General features: G+C 56.2%; 1 protein-coding gene across 2 annotated transcripts in view; it reads right to left on the minus strand.

Annotated features, from left to right (window-relative positions):
• Nucleotides 1-9,847: 9,847 nt before the first annotated feature.
• SLC6A13 (solute carrier family 6 member 13) overlaps nt 9,848-17,496 on the minus strand; it is a 43,099-nt gene continuing 35,450 nt past the window's right edge. For both annotated transcript variants that reach the window (XM_057703623.1, XM_057703624.1), the window contains 8 exons: nt 15,858-15,961; nt 14,917-15,041; nt 13,338-13,450; nt 12,884-13,021; nt 12,083-12,185; nt 11,511-11,611; nt 10,489-10,659; nt 9,848-10,176 (listed from right to left, as the gene is read on the minus strand). In XM_057703623.1, the coding sequence (XP_057559606.1) occupies nt 10,054-10,176; nt 10,489-10,659; nt 11,511-11,611; nt 12,083-12,185; nt 12,884-13,021; nt 13,338-13,450; nt 14,917-15,041; nt 15,858-15,961 (978 nt within the window). In that variant the 3' untranslated portion in view covers nt 9,848-10,053. The remainder of the gene's footprint in view (nt 10,177-10,488; nt 10,660-11,510; nt 11,612-12,082; nt 12,186-12,883; nt 13,022-13,337; nt 13,451-14,916; nt 15,042-15,857; nt 15,962-17,496) is intronic.

Consider the following 17,496-nt stretch of genomic DNA (forward strand, 5'->3'; position numbering starts at 1 on the left):
TCTCACCTTTCATTATTGCTGCAATATTGTTGAATGGTGTCAAACTATTGATTGTCTTCCCAAATTCTCAATGATATTTACACCTAAAGTTACGCTTTGCTCTCATGGCTCTGAGAACAAATGGGGAGCAGTTTGTTCTTAGTTTGCCCATTTTGCAGATGGGAAAATCCGGGCTTTGAGAGATGAAGTGACTTGCCTGAGACCATTCAGGATCTGATTGGGATTGAAACCCAGGCTCGGGGACTCTTATTCCAAGTCTCTTTTGATCTTTACAGCCAGCTGCCCTCCCTGCTGGCCTGTCTGACCCGGCTCCTCAGTGTCCAGTGAGTGGCACTGGCCCAGCCCCCGGCCTCCAGGCCAGAAAGGATCAAAGGCTGCCAGGGGTGACAGGAGGTCAAAGGGCAGGTGTGGCCAGGTATGGACATGGGCTTCCCCGGGCCAGCTGTGTGCTCATCTCTGTGCCAGGCCTCCATGTAAACATGGGAGCCAGCTAGCTCTGGGCATCTGATTGGAAGGGCAGCAGAGGGCAGGCCCTCACACAAGGCCAGGTGGGGACGGGGGCAGCCTTTGAGGGAACGCTGGTTCTTGAACCTCTGTCCTGAGAGCAGGTGGGGCTCCCGGTGGCAGAAGGGGTCACCAGAGGGGTCCTCCCTTGGGTGGTCACCTCCAGATCCGAGTGGTCCCCTCAAGGGAGACCCAGAGGTGACTGCTCATCATGGCAGGTCACGGCCTTCTGACTCCCTGCCCTCCTGAAGAATGGCCACACTCTGCTCTACCCTGTTCCTCTCGTGGTCCGTTTATCGGCTGCCAGGAGATAAGTTGATACCTGCTCTAGCCAGAATCCATGTTTACTACCCCCCCCCCCCCACACACACACACACTCCGCCACCTCCGTTTTTGTTTCCAGGAGCTGCCAGGCAGAGGTGCCCAGGCTGCAGAGGGAGACACGCACCCACGCCCCCGCCTCTGCCTCCGAGGGGCTCCGGGGAACCAAAGTGACCAGGAGCTACCGAGGGCTCTGCTCCTCCAAGGCTCTAGAGAAACACAAGGGATTCTTTTTATTAAAAGAAGAGTCTGTGTTTACTTGTTGGTCCTTTTAAGCCAGGCAACAGCCCAAGCCCAAGTCAGTTAGAAAGGTGTGGCAGGGCCATTTGAGGTTATGGAAATTTTTGAAGGTGACTTGGAGGGTGCAGGTTATCCCGGGAATTGGAAAGGATGTCGGGGTGAAATTCTGGTTCTGGGACCTACTCAGAGGCTTCCGTTGCAAGCTCAGCCCAGAAGGGAAGGCAAGGAGAGACACCCAGTGGAATCAAAGGCCTCAGCCTCTGATATAAGGGGAAGGGCGGGGGAAGAAGGGAAGGAAAGAGAGCTCCACATTCAGAGAGAGCGGCTAAACCCCCGGGGCTTTGAGAATCAAGCCTCAGCTGGAAAGAATAGGGCAGTTTGGCCCCAGGGGACACCTGCACCAACTGTGGACGTTGCTACAGAAGTGAGGCTGGGAGCCCTGAGGACTGGCCCCTGAATCATTATCCAAACATGGACGAAGAGGCATCAAACAGGAAACCCAAGGTCTGGTCCAGACCTTGCTAATAACAATAGAAGTTAACAGGGACTTCCCTGGCGGTCCAGTAGTTAAGACTCCGCGCTTCCACTGCAGGATGCACAGGGTTCAATCCCTGGTCGGGGAACTAAGTTCCCACCAGCCACACAGCAAGGCCAAAACACCCAAAACAAAACGAAAAAAAAAACATGATTCCCTTTCTTGTCCAACACCTGTTCTCCTCAAGATTGTGAGGTATCAGAGAAAATGAAGGATTGAAATAGCATACCAGCCCCTGTGTCCCTAATCTTTGAAGTAAAAGGCTTAAAAAAAAATTTTTTTTTAAATAATAGAAGTTAACATTTGAGTCAGCTCTGTGCTAAAAACACACACATCCTTACATGCATTATTGTTTCATCTTCATAAAAATCTTTGAAGTAGGAATTTCAATTAGCTCCATTTTATAAATGAGGAAATAAAGCTCGAGAGATTAAAGAACAGGCCCTGACATCCCCAGGTGCTAAGTAAGCTATTTCTGAATGATTTGAACAAACTTACCAGTACAGTAAGTGGGGAGCTGAGCCTCCACGTTGCTGTGTGACCTTAGGCAAAGCACACCTCCTCTCTGGGCTTTAAGTCTTCCTGAAAGAGAGAATGATCCCCACTCAGCTGCAGTGTTGGGAGGGCAGGGGATACAAAAGACAAGGAGAGATCCTGCCTTTGCTCGCCAAGCCATAGGGTAGCCCAGCTCAGGGCCCAATCAGGGGGGTGGCTAGGAGACGACCCCAGACCAGAGTCAGCTATTTCAGGGCCAAGTTGTCCCCAACAGCTGGAGGCAGGAAGACCCATGTAGGAAAGGAATAAATGAAGGGAAAACCAGAGGAGAGGGCAGGCTGCGGAAGCAAACGCCAAAGCCCAGGGTGGGCACAGGATTTGGGAGAAGAGAACACAGAGGAGCTGACCCTGATGTGACAAATTGTTTTTTAAAAAGGTTATTGAGAGGAGCATGACTTATGGGTAAAAACGAAAAACTGGAATGACAGAATGAAAGCAAGAGTGTGTGAAAAGGAAAGCTGGCCCAGGGCCATGGCACGTCAAGGGGAAACAGGCTGAAATTGCAGCAAGCGGGATTCAAGTCAGACTCAAGGAAGAACTTCCCAGGAGGATGTTAGATATAAAAGCTGTACTGAGTTCTCCTTTTGGGGGTTACTTTTAAAGGCCAAAAGGAGAGCACCCCACCCTCCTGCCACCCTCCCTGACCCCACGGTGCCCTTCTACCTGTGGCCCGTTTGCCAGGAATACTTAAACAAGTGTTATCCACAGTCACAATGACTTCCAGAGATCTCCCCCTTCCCAAGGGTTCACCCCAGCTCTGTCACCTCTCCAGCCCATAGCATCACCTGCCTGGTCTGCCCACCTGCTCTGCTAAGCTGTGGCAGGGTATGGGCGCCGACTGGACCGCACCACATGCCAATGCCCTCCAGGAGCAAAGACACCCACACCCACACCGGGCTTAGCGCTGCCAATGGAGGAAATCTTCAAGAGGCTGACAAGCCCCAAATTCACTGTTTTCAGGGGCTGGGCAGGTAGGCGGAGGCCTGGCCAGCATCCGGCAGAGGAGCAGACACAGGCGGAAATGCTGCCACCCACCACGTGCCCCCTGGAGGCAGTGGCCCAGGCCCTGGGTGCCCCAGCCCCGCTTCAGCCCACGCCCGCATACCAGCTCTCCTTCCGCGCACACACACTGCTGCCGCTCCCGTCACGTCCCCTTGCACACACATACCTGTGTGCACGGCACCAAAACCTGACCCCCGTCCAGTCCTTCACACCCCGTGGGCCACCTGCCTGCACCCCCGATGCCCCCAGGGTACAACCCCCCCCCCATTCCCACAGCTTCCTCCTCCTCCTGGAAGCCTGCCGGGAGGGAAAGTAGATCAGGTCGCAACCCTTCTCCTGCCAGGCTTCCTTTCCACCTGCAGGGCAATGTCTGCCTCCCCCTCCCCCTCCCTCTCCAGCCGGTGATCACCCCTCTCTCACCCACTCCCTGGGGCCAGCCCGCATTTACGGCCTTTCCTGCTACCCAGGCTTGTCCCTGAGCAGCTCAGATGCTGTGGAGGGTGCAGGGGAGCCGGGGTGGTACCCTTGTCCTAAGATTTCCCAACACCAGACTTCCCTCTGGCCCCCACTCACGGCACAGACACACACTTCCACCCCGTCCTCCTCCCCGGTGTACCCCGCCCACACCCTCTGTGACCAGCTCACCTCGCCCTGGGGGCTCCTGGGTCCGGTGCGTCTTGCGACCCCAACAGAGTCCCGGGGAAGCCGCTACAAGACCCGACCTGAAAGGGAAACTGTCCCCCACCTTCTCTCCTTCTCCTGTTCCTCCCAGCTCAGAATCCCATCCAGTCGTGGTCCTAGGACCCCCAGACAGAAAGTGACTGTGTGTGTCTATGTGTGTCTGTGTGTGTGTCTGTCTGCGCAGAGCGAGTGTGAGCCGGTATATTGGGAAGTGGAGGGGCAGAGAAATACCACAAGCAGCAGGAGGGAGTCAGGCCAAAAGTTTGTGAGCCAAGATTACAACACCCAACCTCAGGAAGTCAAGTCCTCTGTCGCCAGCCCCCTCCCCCACCTCCCTCTGGGCCGGAGCTCCCCCAGTGGGCTCCATCCCAAGACACCCCCCCAGAGCTGGGCTTGGAGACCCATGAGCCCCCTCACCTCCGCTGCTTTGCCCCTCGTCCCTTCTCCTTCCTCCTCTCACCTCACCCCTTCTGGAGCTGGCTCCTTCTCCTCCCGAGGGAGAGGGACGGGATGGACAGGGCAGGGCACAGCCCTCTCTCACGGGGCAGTGGGATGGGCGCCACCGACTCCCAGGCTGGAAGCTGAGACCTCGGGAGGGGAGCTGGCCTCACTGACCAGGGGATGGGAGGAGAGTGAATCACCGCTGGACTTTTCCACCAAGTACCTGCCCTCTGTGGTTTCGAGGCAAGGCTCTGGACCTTCACAGCCGCAACTCTTTTCCTTGGGATTTTCCTAGAGAAAGTGCCCAGAGCACACCTCAAGAAGCATAATCTAGAAAGGACACAGGTTTGCAGGGAGACAGACCTGGGTTTGACCCCCTCCTTTGTCATTTACTGGTCCTGTCAGCCAGGCAAGCGTCTGAGCCTCTGCTTCGCAACCTGTCAAGGGTGGGTGAGAGCACCTGCTTCACAGAGCTGCTAGCAGGGCCACAGGCAATCTGCAAGATTGCTTAAGTTGTTGGTGGTGCTTCAGGGCACTTGGCGATGCTCGCGGTGGGTCTTCTGGAAGCAGGGGCCAGGATGCTGGAGTGTCCCAGGCAGCAAAAACGATGCTCTGGTGACCTCCAGGCACTAAGCACAGAGCTGGGACTTGTCTGCTTGCCTGGCAGCCATCGGTGGTGAACTGGTGTTTGTTGAATAAATGTCTGTGTCCCCTCTATGTGCCCAGTGAGCTTCTCCAGAACAGGGTCCTCATCTCTGTTCCTGAGAGGTCCTCACGGTGCTGGTACAAGACTGTCTGTGGCCATTCACTCGGAACAGCCAGTGCCCCCTTCCGGACAATGAAGACGCTTCTTTGGCCCCAGATGGTGTGGGGGAGGAGAAGCTGTGGGGAGAAAGGGAAATTTCCCTTTGCCTGTGCTTCCCCTTCGTGTTCTAGAACTTCCCCGCAGGGCCAGGGTGTGAAGTCTGTAGTTTTCCATCGAGCACCCATGCTCAGCGGCATCTCTCAGGCCCCTCTCAGCAGCTCTCTGAGGCTCCCCATGGACAGAAAACCAGAACAGTCCAGAAGCTGGGCGGGCGGGGAGGGTGTCAGCTTGGGCAGAGAAGGGCTGGCCCCAGGCAAAATTCACACTCCATTTCCCCTGCACTCAGCAGGGCTGGGGTGACCGCGTTGCTGCAGTGCCCTGTCCCTGTCCCCACCGTGTGTCAACCGTACAGCTCACTGCAGAGAGGCACCAAACTCCGTGTGATTACCTGGCTGCAGCTACTCAGAACAAAAGACCCAGCGTCTCCGGGAAGGGGAAGGAGAGGGAAGAAAACGAGGCTGGACAGAGGGTGAACTTCCTAGCGCAGTCATTCATTTGAAAATGTTACTTTGTGCCTACAGTGTGTTGGGCTTTTCTGAGAGCACCCAGGTATACACATGTCACCTCCCCTTCACTCCACACTAGAAGAGCTGCCGTGTTTGACCTCGCCTCCCTGTAACTCCTACCCTCCCTTACTTCAAGCCCACTGCAGCGTCCAGCCCCCACTGGGCATCCAGAACAATTGGCAAACTCCTGGAGGCAGGAGACTCCATCTTTGCAAAAGGTAGGAACTCCTAAGTTACCTGGAAAGCCTACCTAAGACTAGGCTGTCTCCATGCTGGGGAGGGTCCAGAGTCAAGGTGAAATAATGAATCTGTTATCTTGCTGCAGTGAAACCAGTTGAATGTTCTCCTCACCACAATCATCTTCTAACCCATGCATGCTTTTCGAAGGCCTGGCCTGAAACCTGGTTCCTGAGCACCTAACTCAGGCCAGGTGCTTTACATGTCACCCCATTTTGTCCTCACAAGAACCTTGAAATGTAGGAATTATTAGCCCATTTTACAGATGAGAAAATGGGCAAATAGAAGCTAAATGATGTGTCCTAAAGCCATACACTAGTAAATGAGGGAGCTGGGATTTGAAGCTGGGCTTCTTGGCTCCAAAAATCTATGCTTGTTCCACTGCAGCAAGCTATTTCCCAGACTATGAATATCTAGAGGGCAGGGGTCACATTACATAATCTTTTTTTCTGCCTCTAGCATTTAATAAAGTGCTGGCTCAGAGTAGGCACTCAATGGATGGAAGGATGGATTGATGGATGGAGGGATGGATGGATGGATGGGTGCATGGACGGAGGGAGGGAGGGATGGATGGATATATTGATGAAAGGATGGATAGATGGATGGATGGAAGGATGAAGGGATGAATGGGAGGATGGATAGATGGAGAAAGGGAGGAAGGGAAGGAGGGAGGGAAGGAAGAATGGATGGGTGGAGGGGTAGATGGCAGAACAGATGGATGGAGGGAGAGAGGGAGGGATGGAAGGAAGGATGGATGGTTGGATGGTTGGATGGATGGATGGATGCATGGAAGGATGGAGGGATGGATAGAAGGATGGATGGAGGGAGGGAGGGAAGGATGGATGGAGGGAGGGAGGGGTGGATGAAACTTGAGGGAAAAATTTATCTCAGTCTTCCCTCTTCTGAAAGGGCATTGCTCTCCCAGAACCATAGGATAGACTAGGGCTTGGAGGACTCAGGTCTTGCTTTTCTCGGACAAAACTGCTGGTGCTGCGCAGGACCCTCAGACCACAGGATGTAGGATTATTTTAGCTCTGCCTCTCCCTTGCCTTCTAGCAAAAATGCTTAGCTAATAAATGTGTAGATTTCTTTCTGAGGCCCCATGCAACCTGATGCCTGGGGCTGGGGAAGCCAGGGGGCAGCAAGGATGTCTCTGAGCTCTTTCTGGGCTTTTCTGTTTCATTGACAGCCCACTGCAGGGGGGGTCACAGAAAACTGGATGGATTTGCTTGAAATATGTCCCCAAGACAGCTGTCCCTACGCCTTCCACTGGACTCTAACAACACAGTGATATAAATCATTCCCATTTTATAGAGAAGCAAATTAAGGGTCAGAGCGATGAACCTGCCCAAGGTCACATAGCAATAGACCTATACCAGGCCTGCCAGACTCTGTAAAGGGGTACGCCTGGCAGACTGTGGTGTCTGGGTCTGTGCACATTCATCTAAGGAGAGCGAGGGACTGTGCATGTGCACATGTGTGGATCTGAGATGATGTGCACATGGTCTGAGGTCTGAGGCCCCACAGCAGCCTGGAGGGCTCAGTGCCCCCTCTGTGACTCCCCAGTCTCAACAGGCTCCAGTCCTAACTCTCAGTACTGCTGCTCTCCTCTCTCCTTCCAGCTATCACTTGCCCAGAGGCTCTACGCTGGCATTTCTTCTCTAACAGGTGTGGCTTCTAGACAAAGGGCTCCCCTTCCTTTTCTGTCTCCTTCCTCTGGGACCTGCACAATCTGAATCTGCCCTTCCAGGCAGGGCTCAAGCAGAGGGGACAGAAAGAGGCCCCACCCCCACCAGGTATTCCCGCTCTCTTTCCTTGACCTGACCCTTGGCTTTTTTTTTTTTAAGCTCCTTATTGGAATATAATTGCTTTACACTCTTGTGCCAGTTTTTGAGGTACATCAAGGACAATTATCTGTATTTATACATATATCCCCAAATCCCCTCCCTCCCACGACTCCCTCCCACCCTCCCTGTCCTGGCCCACTAAAGCATCACCTATGATCGACTTGATCTCCCTTTGTTATGCAGCAACTTCCCACTAGCTATCTATTTTACATTTGGTAGTGTATCTATGTCTATGCTACTCTCTCACTTCATCCCAGCTTCCCCTTCGCCCCCCATCCCCCGCCCCAGCCCCGTGTCCTCAGGTCCATTCTCTACATCTGCATCTCCACTCTTGCCCTGTCACTGAACCCCTGGCTTTTAAAGCAGCTCCCCCTCGGCCATCTCCCCACTGGTCTGATGACCTCACTATTAGGCTCTCACGCCCGTGACCTCATCCAGTCCCACAACAAACCTGTGTGTAGGTGGGGTGCCCAGTATCACCTCCGTCTGCAAAGAAAAAAGAAGACCTGAATTCCACCAAGAAACACAGCAGGTCCAAGACAGGTGAGGACTAGAACCCATGTCTCCTGACCCTGGTACCAGTGAGTTACTTTCACACTGCATCTCACCATCAACAAAGCTCCGAAATAGGACTCAAATCATCATGACTGCACTACCCGCCTCCCTCCCTGGGCCTAGCAGATTCCTGCAACTGTGATCGGATGGAGGGAGAGACACACCTCAGCCTCCGAACAGCCTTCCCAGACCCCGACCATCAGGACCCTCCCACACCCACTTATTCTTTCCCAGAGACTTTGTTTATCTTTCGTAGCGTTTGTCATCTTTTGTCCTTCAAGAGATGTACCCGTTTTTGCTCCTCGTGTGTCCTGAGCACAGCACTATGTAGTAGGTGTTCTGGAAATGTCCTGGGGTGGGTGGAGACGCCAGGTGTCCCGCGTGTCTCTCTAGCAGACTTATGTCTCCCACCTTAGGACTCCCTTGCACCTGGCACCGTCCAGGCAGGAGCCACCAAGGCCAACACACAGCAGGGCTGCCGTCACTGATTTTAATAAACTCTCCCAACAACAACACAGAATCAAAACTGAAGACTTCAGTGCACTTTCCCACTGACTCGTGAAAAGCTAAGAAGATCACCCAGGAAACGCTGTGCACCCGTCTGCAGCGCTAAGGACCCCCAGGTGCTCCTGGGAACAGTGCGGGGAGAAGAGCCCTCTGAACAGAGGTGGGGAGGCCACAGGCAGACGTGCCGGGAGAAGGGCAGTGTGGGCCCCGCTCTCCCATGCGCCCCAGACACACGCACCTGCCCCACGCACCTGCCCAGAGCCAGGCTGCAGAGCACACCTGTGGGCACTGCGAGGCCAAGGCCAGGCCTGCTGACCCCGAGGTCGCACAGGCTCTGCCTCCCACCCGGCTCCTCTCTGGGCGCATCTGTGCGCTCAGACCCGGCGGCCAGCGGAGGTCCCCGCGGTGCTCCCGCTCCCCGTGGCCGCTTCTTGTTGCCGCGTCCGCATCCATCTTCCAAGAGTAGGGCGGTGGTCCCGATGCAGCGGCGCCCTCTGCTGGCAGAGCCGGGTAGTGCCCTGCTCCGCCTGCGGTCCCTGCGGTCCCACTCTCGTGCCCCTGGCACCAGGCCATGGGCGGGCGCACACAGTTTGGCAGGCGGGGTCAGGCAAGGATACGGCAGGGGAAATCGGGCGCGAAGAGGCCCAGCCACTCTCCTCCTCCTTCCTCCAGCGGGGAATCGGATGCCTCCTCTTTCTCCCCTCCATCGCCTTTCTTATTCCTCAGAGTGAAGGGGGGTGGGGTATGGACAGAGGTGAGACAGCCCCTCTGGCCGAGGGTCGGGTCTGAGAACCTCGGCTGGGCCCCATCTCCCCTCTTCCACAGCAGCTTGTGGTCCACAAGGAGAACTCAGTGTGGGAAAGAGAGACGGGCAGGGTGGGGTGGGTCCTGAAGCCCCACTTTAAAGTGAGGAGGTGAGCAAGGCAGCACGGAGGTGGGGAGGGGCGGGGGGCGGGGCTTGAGGGGGCAGAAACCAGGAGGAACTGCTGGCAGCTGGTGGGGAGAACGTGGATTTAATGGAAGGAAGGGAAGCCAAACGCAGCTCTTGCCGTCCCCCGCCCCCAGCCTCACCCAGCCTCCCAAGGCCCCTCTCAAAGGGATGCTCTTGATCCTGGCCCTTCACACCTGTCCAGCCGCCCCTGGAGCAGGGAAGCTGGGGTGGGAGGTGCCCAGCTCAGAGATGGATCCAACATGTCCCCTCTTCTGCAACTGTCCCCACAGCTAGGCTCACTGGCCCATGGTCCCAGGGCCTGGCCTCTAGCAGTGAGACTCCAATTCTGTGAGTATGAGAAGCGATGTCCTAGGTGTGGCCGGGGCGGAGGGTCCCGCTCGGTTCCACTGGGGCAGGTCCTCAGCTGGGCACATGAGCTGGCGAACTCTCTGCAAGCAGAGCGGAAGTGGCTGTCATGAGCTGGGGAGGGCGGGGGCGAGTCTGCCAGCCTCCCTCATCGCTGCCCGCCCCCAAACAAACCTGCCTCCGGGTGCCAGGGCTCTAACCACAGCGGTGTCTTCGAGGCATCCTGTCTCTTCCTGAGACTGCTCACACTCAGCACTCACTCTGGCCCTCCCTGCTACCCACACCAGGGTCCCTGGGCCTCTTGTGTGCCAGCTGCTACCCAGGCAGGCAACCACCTGCCAACAAGGGGACCCCGGCTCATCCTCTGACTGCTCTCCTCCCCACCAGCTCCCTACCTCTCTGAACGAGCCCTTGAGGGTGCTGAGTTTGTAGCAGCTCCAGGCAGGAATGCAGACCATGGAGGAGAGAGCCAGGAGCCAGCCCAGGGCATCGCCCCACCATGGGTACATGTACTTCTTGTTGTAGGTCAGTGGGGTGTACTTGATCAGGGAGAAGAGGAAGGTGGCCTGAGGGTGAGAGTAGAAGAGACGCGGCTGGGGGAGCATGGGTCCCCCCGGCCAGCTGGGCCAGTCTGCCTCCAACCTCACACATCTACATCTGCTCAAAATCCACACGCCCAGGAGGTACTTCCGGGGCACCCATCCTGTCCCTCCAGGGTCCCTGTGCCCCTGGGCATCTCCACACATGGTTGGTTCTCAACTGGGACATGACTGTGTGCATGGCTGTGAGCACCTGAGGGCAGGGGTCATGCCCGAGCTCCCCCTGGCCTCATCATATGCTGCACACAGTAGGCGCTACTGACACAGGTAAAGCCAGAGCTGCAGCGTGTAGAGGCTCGGGTCCAGACTCCAGAACCAAGCTGCCCGGGCTTGAGGCCCAGCTCTCGGGCACCTTCCAGCTTGGGTGAACTGCTTAACCTCTGGGGCTTCAGCTTCACCTGAAAAGTGAATATAATGGTACTTCTTACTTCCTGGGGTTCTTATGAGGATTGAGTGGGTTAAATGTGTAAAGCACTTTGTGCCCGGTGGGAAGTAAGTGCTCTGGAACTGCTATTGTTATCTCGGTGCTTATCAATGAGTATTGTTCTCAGCAGCCTGATACACCTGCTACATTAGACACACACTGTGGTGTTAGTCAAGCCATCTGACATCCTGGCTCTCAGTCTATCCTTCTGTGAAATGGAAAGGAAGACACTATCCTGCTGGCATTTTCTAGAACCCAACAGGAGGATGAATGAAACATTTTAATGATTTTCAATCCCAACGGAGAAGTCCCTTCTAGGGTTAACGAGCCGTCTACCCTCCTGCACCACCATCTCTCTCCCTTCATCTGGCTTTCCTCCCGGAAGTCATCTTACTATGCACACAGCCGGTGTGAGGAAGAGCCAACAGTATTTGATAAGGGGCCACGGCCTGTACCCAATCATGTCTTCAATGTTGTCATAGAAGCGCCCGGCTCCTGCCACAAAGAAGAGAAAGAAGGGGGGAAGGGACATCCTTTAGAATCCAACGCATCAGGATGGGGACCACACTGACCAGGAAGGGCAAGGACCAGCCAGTAAAAGACATCATGGTTGTCTTCTCAAATCCCTGCTGGGAGAAGACTCTTCCCTGGGTGGAATTCATAGGCATGAACAGCCGTGGGCAGAACTTGGCTTAGGCAAAGGCAGGAACTTTCTGATGATCAAGGTTGTTAAAGGCTGAAACGCTCTGGATAGGACAGGATACAGGCCCACCTGGGTGGTCTGGGGCAGCCATCACCAGGAGGGTGGACAAGGCCGCCTCTAGGGGGCTTTTCCAATGGTTCCAATGTAGGTGGGACCCTTGAGATTTTTGAGGTTGGGTAGGGGAGCAGTGATGTCTCTCTTTTGTCTGAGAGCCCTGGGCAGAGGCGAGTGATGGGGTCAGGACCACGGGAAGAGTCACTCACCATAGGCCCACGCCACACAGAGGGACTCAAAGATGGCCACGAACAGGAGGCACATGCCACTGGCTGCGTAGTAGTCAAAGAGCTGAAAGATGTACATACCGCCCTGCCGGGAGGAGAGAGAAACAGAACTGTATCCCGAGGAAACAGGCACCCTCGCGGCATAGAGCAGAGGTGGGGAGGATCACAGGAGGCAGAGATTATAAGAGTAGTTCGTAAACTGTAAAGCACCAGGCAGACATGGGACAATAATAATGTTTTATTATTGTTCTTAGAAGGAAGATGAATGAAACAGCCCTTGTTAGCTCGTCCCTGAGAACATTAAGGGTTGACCCAGAAGTCCAAGACCGTGTGCGTTGTTTTGGTGGAAGATCAGGATGGGGCCGGCATGGGAATCTAAGCTGACGAGCACCATCTCCCTCCTTCTCCCTTGAGATGTCACTTGGAGTGTCACCCACACCAGGGCTCCCTTTCTGCCTTTGAAGTCTGTCCCTGGGACGTGGGTCAGCTGCCTGGGAACTCGTGGGATCTTGCTGGAGAGGCGGTTTTTCCCAACCCAAGACTTGTATACCTCTCAGCTTCCGTGGAACCAAAGCACCCCTCAGCCATGCCCAGAATTGGTGGTCAGTGCTTCCTGGGGTGGGAAAGGACCAGACCCCCGGGGCCCTGAAGCCCAGAAGGTGGAGACCTGCTCCCCTTCCTCCTGCGCCTTCCCTATCCACCCTCCCACCTGCTCGCCCTGCTCCCCCACCTTGGCTCCCCCTCCTTGCTGGGCCCCCACCTGCAAGCTTCCCAGACTCTCACCTCTGTGAGCATGACCAGCCCGAAGAGGAAGGAGGTGACAGACACCGCAAGGATGAGGACCTCCCTCCGGTTCTTCTTGCGGAACACACGGGGATACATGTCCACCAGCGCCGTCACCAGGCTTTCCACACACACAAACTGGACGAAAGGGTGAAGAACTGAAGGGCGAGAGCCCCCACGAGAAGCTCCATCCACCAGCTCTGGCTCATGGCCTCCCGGGCAGCTCCGCCGGCCTCCCGACAGCCCTGGAGCTGTCCCTGCATGGTTGGTGCTGGACCCGCCCTCCAGAGCTCCCCTCGGTCCCTGGAAGGGCATCCACTCCTGACACGTGCCCAGCCCCCAGCTGTCTGAAGGGCCTCCGGGACATCAGGTTCACCGTCATGTCCACTGCTCCCTGCCCCCAGTGCGCGCGCGCACACTGTCTCTCTGGCTCTGAGTGGCCACCTCTTGATACCTGGCTGTCCAGTCCCAGGAGGACGACCATGAAGAAGAAGCAGCAGGCCCAGAGTGGGGAGAAGGGCATCATCACCACAGCCCGGGGGTAGGCGATGAAGGCCAGGCCGGGGCCTGCAGCAGGGAGAGAGGGACACGGCCCGGTGCCACCACGAGACGGGCTTCCCAGTGTGGGATACTGGGCAACACCGTCCTCACCCAGAAGAAGCCACCCAAACCTCGACCGGGTCCCCGACCTGCAAGGCACAGCCCACTGTTTTCTCATTGGCAGGAAAAGAACCTAAAGGCTGTGGGTATTTCAAAGAGCTTTGGAAAATAGGGAGCGGGCCTGTCATCCGCATTTCTGTAAGTTCCACCCCAAATCCTCAGGGCTTACTCTCCAGATCTATTGCCCCCAAACGAGAGGTTTCAAACTTAAAAAGAGCTCAGGGGCCAGGCACTTGTGAAGCTGCCCCAGTGTAAAAGGAGGGAGCAGTGGGGCCTGACGGACCTGGAGCCGTCATGCCGCCTGAAGCCAATGGCTCTACGCTTTCTGTAAAGTTTAAGAAATACCTCCAAGACTAGATTGGGTCTGGGGCCACCGCTGACCACCTGTGCACCCTGAGCCTTTTCTGTCGCCCTACAGCAGGTGCGCTGGCATGAGTCAAATACCCCCAACACGCATCCTCTCAAACACATTAATGCTACCCTGTCTGGCTCAAACGGCAGGAACAGGTCACATGTTAGCACCCGGGTCCTCGATAGGAAGCTTCCTTTGGAAGGAAGGGTATGACCGTGTGACCGGGGACGGTGGTCAGCTCCTCAGCCCACCTCCCGCGCTGCCGGGACCCGCCTCTATGGCGAGGCACTGGCAAACACCTGGCACCGAGCCTGACATAGAGCAGCGCTTCGTGAAAGAGAAATATGATCGTCCTTAATAAGAACCAGAGATGTCAGCTGCCTGGTGCCCAGCACCCTGTGTGACAGGGGGGACCTTGTGAGCCCCACGATCAAAATCACCTTGTTACAGGTGCAAGTGGGTGGTCCGCAGGCATAGGGGGTGAGCAGGGCAATCCCTGGCCACGCACCCAGATGGGGGACCTGTCTGTGATTTTATTTAAAAGCAACAGCAGCACTGTATGGTGGGAAGGCAGGCGCTTAAAGGAGGAAACTCCACGTTAACTTACCTCTGAGACACACTTTAACGGGAACAAGACAGGAAGGACAGTGTATAGAGCACCTTACTGATTGGTTGTTACAATGTGTAAGAAATAGAAACAGTAATATGTCCGCGTGTATGAATGTGTATATGCAGATGTGTGTGTATTCTTTTTCTCATAAAAGCCTAAACTATCTCTGGAAGGAAAAATATGAACCTGCTAACACTGGTTGCCTCCAGAATGAGTAACTAGAGGCCGGGGTGGGAAGGAAAATGTTTGCCTTTGAAGCTGAAATTGCTGTTTAAGTCCATCCCAGGTCTTCCCAGGACACAGCCACTGAAAGGTCACCCGCAGTGCAGGTGACAGTAGAAACACCTAAGGATCCCGGTGGGCTCACAGAATCCCCTGTCTCGGGCTCCCCACCCCCCAAAGCACACTCACCTGACTCTGCCACCTCAGAGATGGGCACCCCCTGCTCCTGGGACATGAAGCCCAGGATGGAGAAGATGGCAAACCCGGCCACGAAACTGGTGCCGCTGTTGAGGAAGCAGAGGGCGATGCAGTCCCTGCGGGCGGGGCAGGGAGGTGGGGATGGGTGGGTCAGAGCAGCGGCCAGTGCCTCAGGCTGGGACCCTGGAACCCCGGGGGACACCACCTGCTCAGCAGGGGCAGAGGGCGCCCAAGGGGCTGGCTCTGTCCCCGGACTCCATGGGCTCAGACTTGGACTAACCCACGGTCATCCTGCAAGAACGAGGCTCTAAGGAAGCAACAGAATCTAAACATTGCCACGTCCGCACAGCCTCCCCTCTCGCTGTGCTGCCACCGCACCTCTTGGGACACTGCCCCTGCGACACAGCCAGCCTGGCACATTAATGGAGAGGAAAGGGGCATGGAGAACCCAAGCAACAGATGCTCCTTACTCACCTAAATTCAATTTTGAAATGCAAGATATGTTTATTTTAGCTAATATTAACATTGGCTTAAATTCTCTGACACGAGCCAGGTGGGCCCAAGGGAGCCACAGGGAGGGGACTCAGTGTTTGCTGGGGCTCAGGTACCGAGCAGGCAGGACCAGGCTCCATGGCGTGACTCACTCCCCAGCAGATTTGCTTGCCCACCTGTGCCCACTGCCCTCTACATTAGCCTGGGGCTGGGCCCTGCTGGGGTCCCAGCCAACCACCACCATCCTGTCCTGCGGGAAGCAACCCCTCTGCAGATACCGCCACTGGCTCCTCTCAGCACCTGGCCGCTCTGGGGAGTTGGGGAGTGGGGTGAAGGCAGGTGGGGAGTGGGGAAATCCATGAGCTGGTGCACCCTCCAGATCTCCCCTGATCTAGCACATCTGGAGGGACAGGCACTGAGGCCCCGCCTCCCCCACTCACCTGTAGCAGTTGTTGTGGTACTTGTTGTAGCTGCCCAGGGCCGTCAGGCACCCTAGGCAGATGGCAAAGGAGAAGAAGATCTGGGTGCCCGCGTCCATCCACACCTACGCAGGGAAAAGGCAAGAGAGCTGCGCCTCAGGGGAGCCAGGCCGTCTGGGCTCCAGTGGCCCACACAGGCCCACGGCCGGGCCAGGCACGGGCTGGGGGTGGCAGAGCCCTGCCCTCGGCCCATGCAGGGACCCCTGCCACCATGCTATCCTGATGGGCTCAACTTCCTGGGCCCCTAGACAGAGTTTCTTGGGTACCACCAAGATGGCACAGGTATCAGGCACTGGAGGAAGACTAAAGGACCCACGATGGTGCCCGGCGGGCAGGTGCTCTGGAATCAAGTGAGGCCTGGCCGCACGTTGCTATAATGGAAACAAAGTCCAGGGCTCTGCCTCCACTTTCTCCCACCCCAGCCCCCCGGCGGTGTGCCGAGATTGGAAGGAACCCAGGGACAGGCTTTCTAGGGATGTGGGTCCTTAGCCTCAGTGCCTTCCCGGGCATGTACCTTTCCCCCTCGTGCCTCAAAATCCTCTGAAAAATAGGAAGGGTGAGCCTCAGCTCACAAAGAGTCAAGAGGATGAGCAGAAGTCATCTGTAAAGGGCTTTGTACTCCTTGGGGGGAAGATCGCTCTCCAGTGAAACATAGGGTATGGCGGTTCCCGTTATTATCTCAGCTGGCTGGCCCAGCCTGTACGTGTTATGATTCAGATTTAACAGCTAGAATAACATCCCAAAGAGAAAGAGAATCAAGGCAAACGGGACTCGGCAACGCTGCAGTCCTGCAGGAGGTGGGGTCCTGGGACCCCAGACCCTCCCCAGGCACCTCCTGCCTTCAGAGGACGTGCTGGCTGCGGACATCGCCAGCTGCTGTCCTAACACTTCCGTTTCTTGTCTTGTGTCCACCCTCCCCAGCAGCCCCCAAACAGCCCCTGCTCTCCTTCCACTAACATCGGGCTCCCAGGGCCCACGGGCACCAAAGCCTCAGCTGCTTCTGTGTATAGCTCCTCAGCCCCTACCCTTCCCACCCCTGCCACCCCCCCAACCCTCACGACCACCCCCCCCAACCTCCTTTGCTCTCTCTCACCACTCACCCCCCACAAATGCCCATTTTCCTTGGCACTGTGGTGGGTCCGAGGGCCCCCACGCCAGCAGAGCACATCAGGACACAGATTCCTCAGCCAGCATTTCCTAGTTAAGACCCTGAACGAGGCCTAGAGGAGAACCTGGAAACCTTTATGGTTTCAAAGCTTCCTAGGTGACCCTCATGAACAGTCAGATGTGGGAATCCCTGCCTTCCAGCCCCTGAGAACTGGCATCCACCCTGGGCACTCTCTCCTCCTGCTCTGTTTCCACTTCTGCAGGGGTGGAGACAGAGCAGGAAAGAGGGTGAAAAAAGGGGGAGACTGACTCTAACCTTCTGCCCCTCCCGCCCACGGGGACCCCCATCGCCAGGGTATTTGGCAGGCAGGAGCCGCCCCCAGGGACAGGGTGTGCAGGGCAGGAAGCACAGAGGAAGACCCCCGGGGGGCCAGGGCCAGCAAGGAGATAGCAAACACCAGGGGAGCTTTTTTAAACCTGAGGCAAAGTCATC

Source organism: Hippopotamus amphibius, chromosome 12 (assembly GCF_030028045.1).
Source record: "Hippopotamus amphibius kiboko isolate mHipAmp2 chromosome 12, mHipAmp2.hap2, whole genome shotgun sequence".
Lineage (NCBI taxonomy): Eukaryota > Metazoa > Chordata > Mammalia > Artiodactyla > Hippopotamidae > Hippopotamus > Hippopotamus amphibius.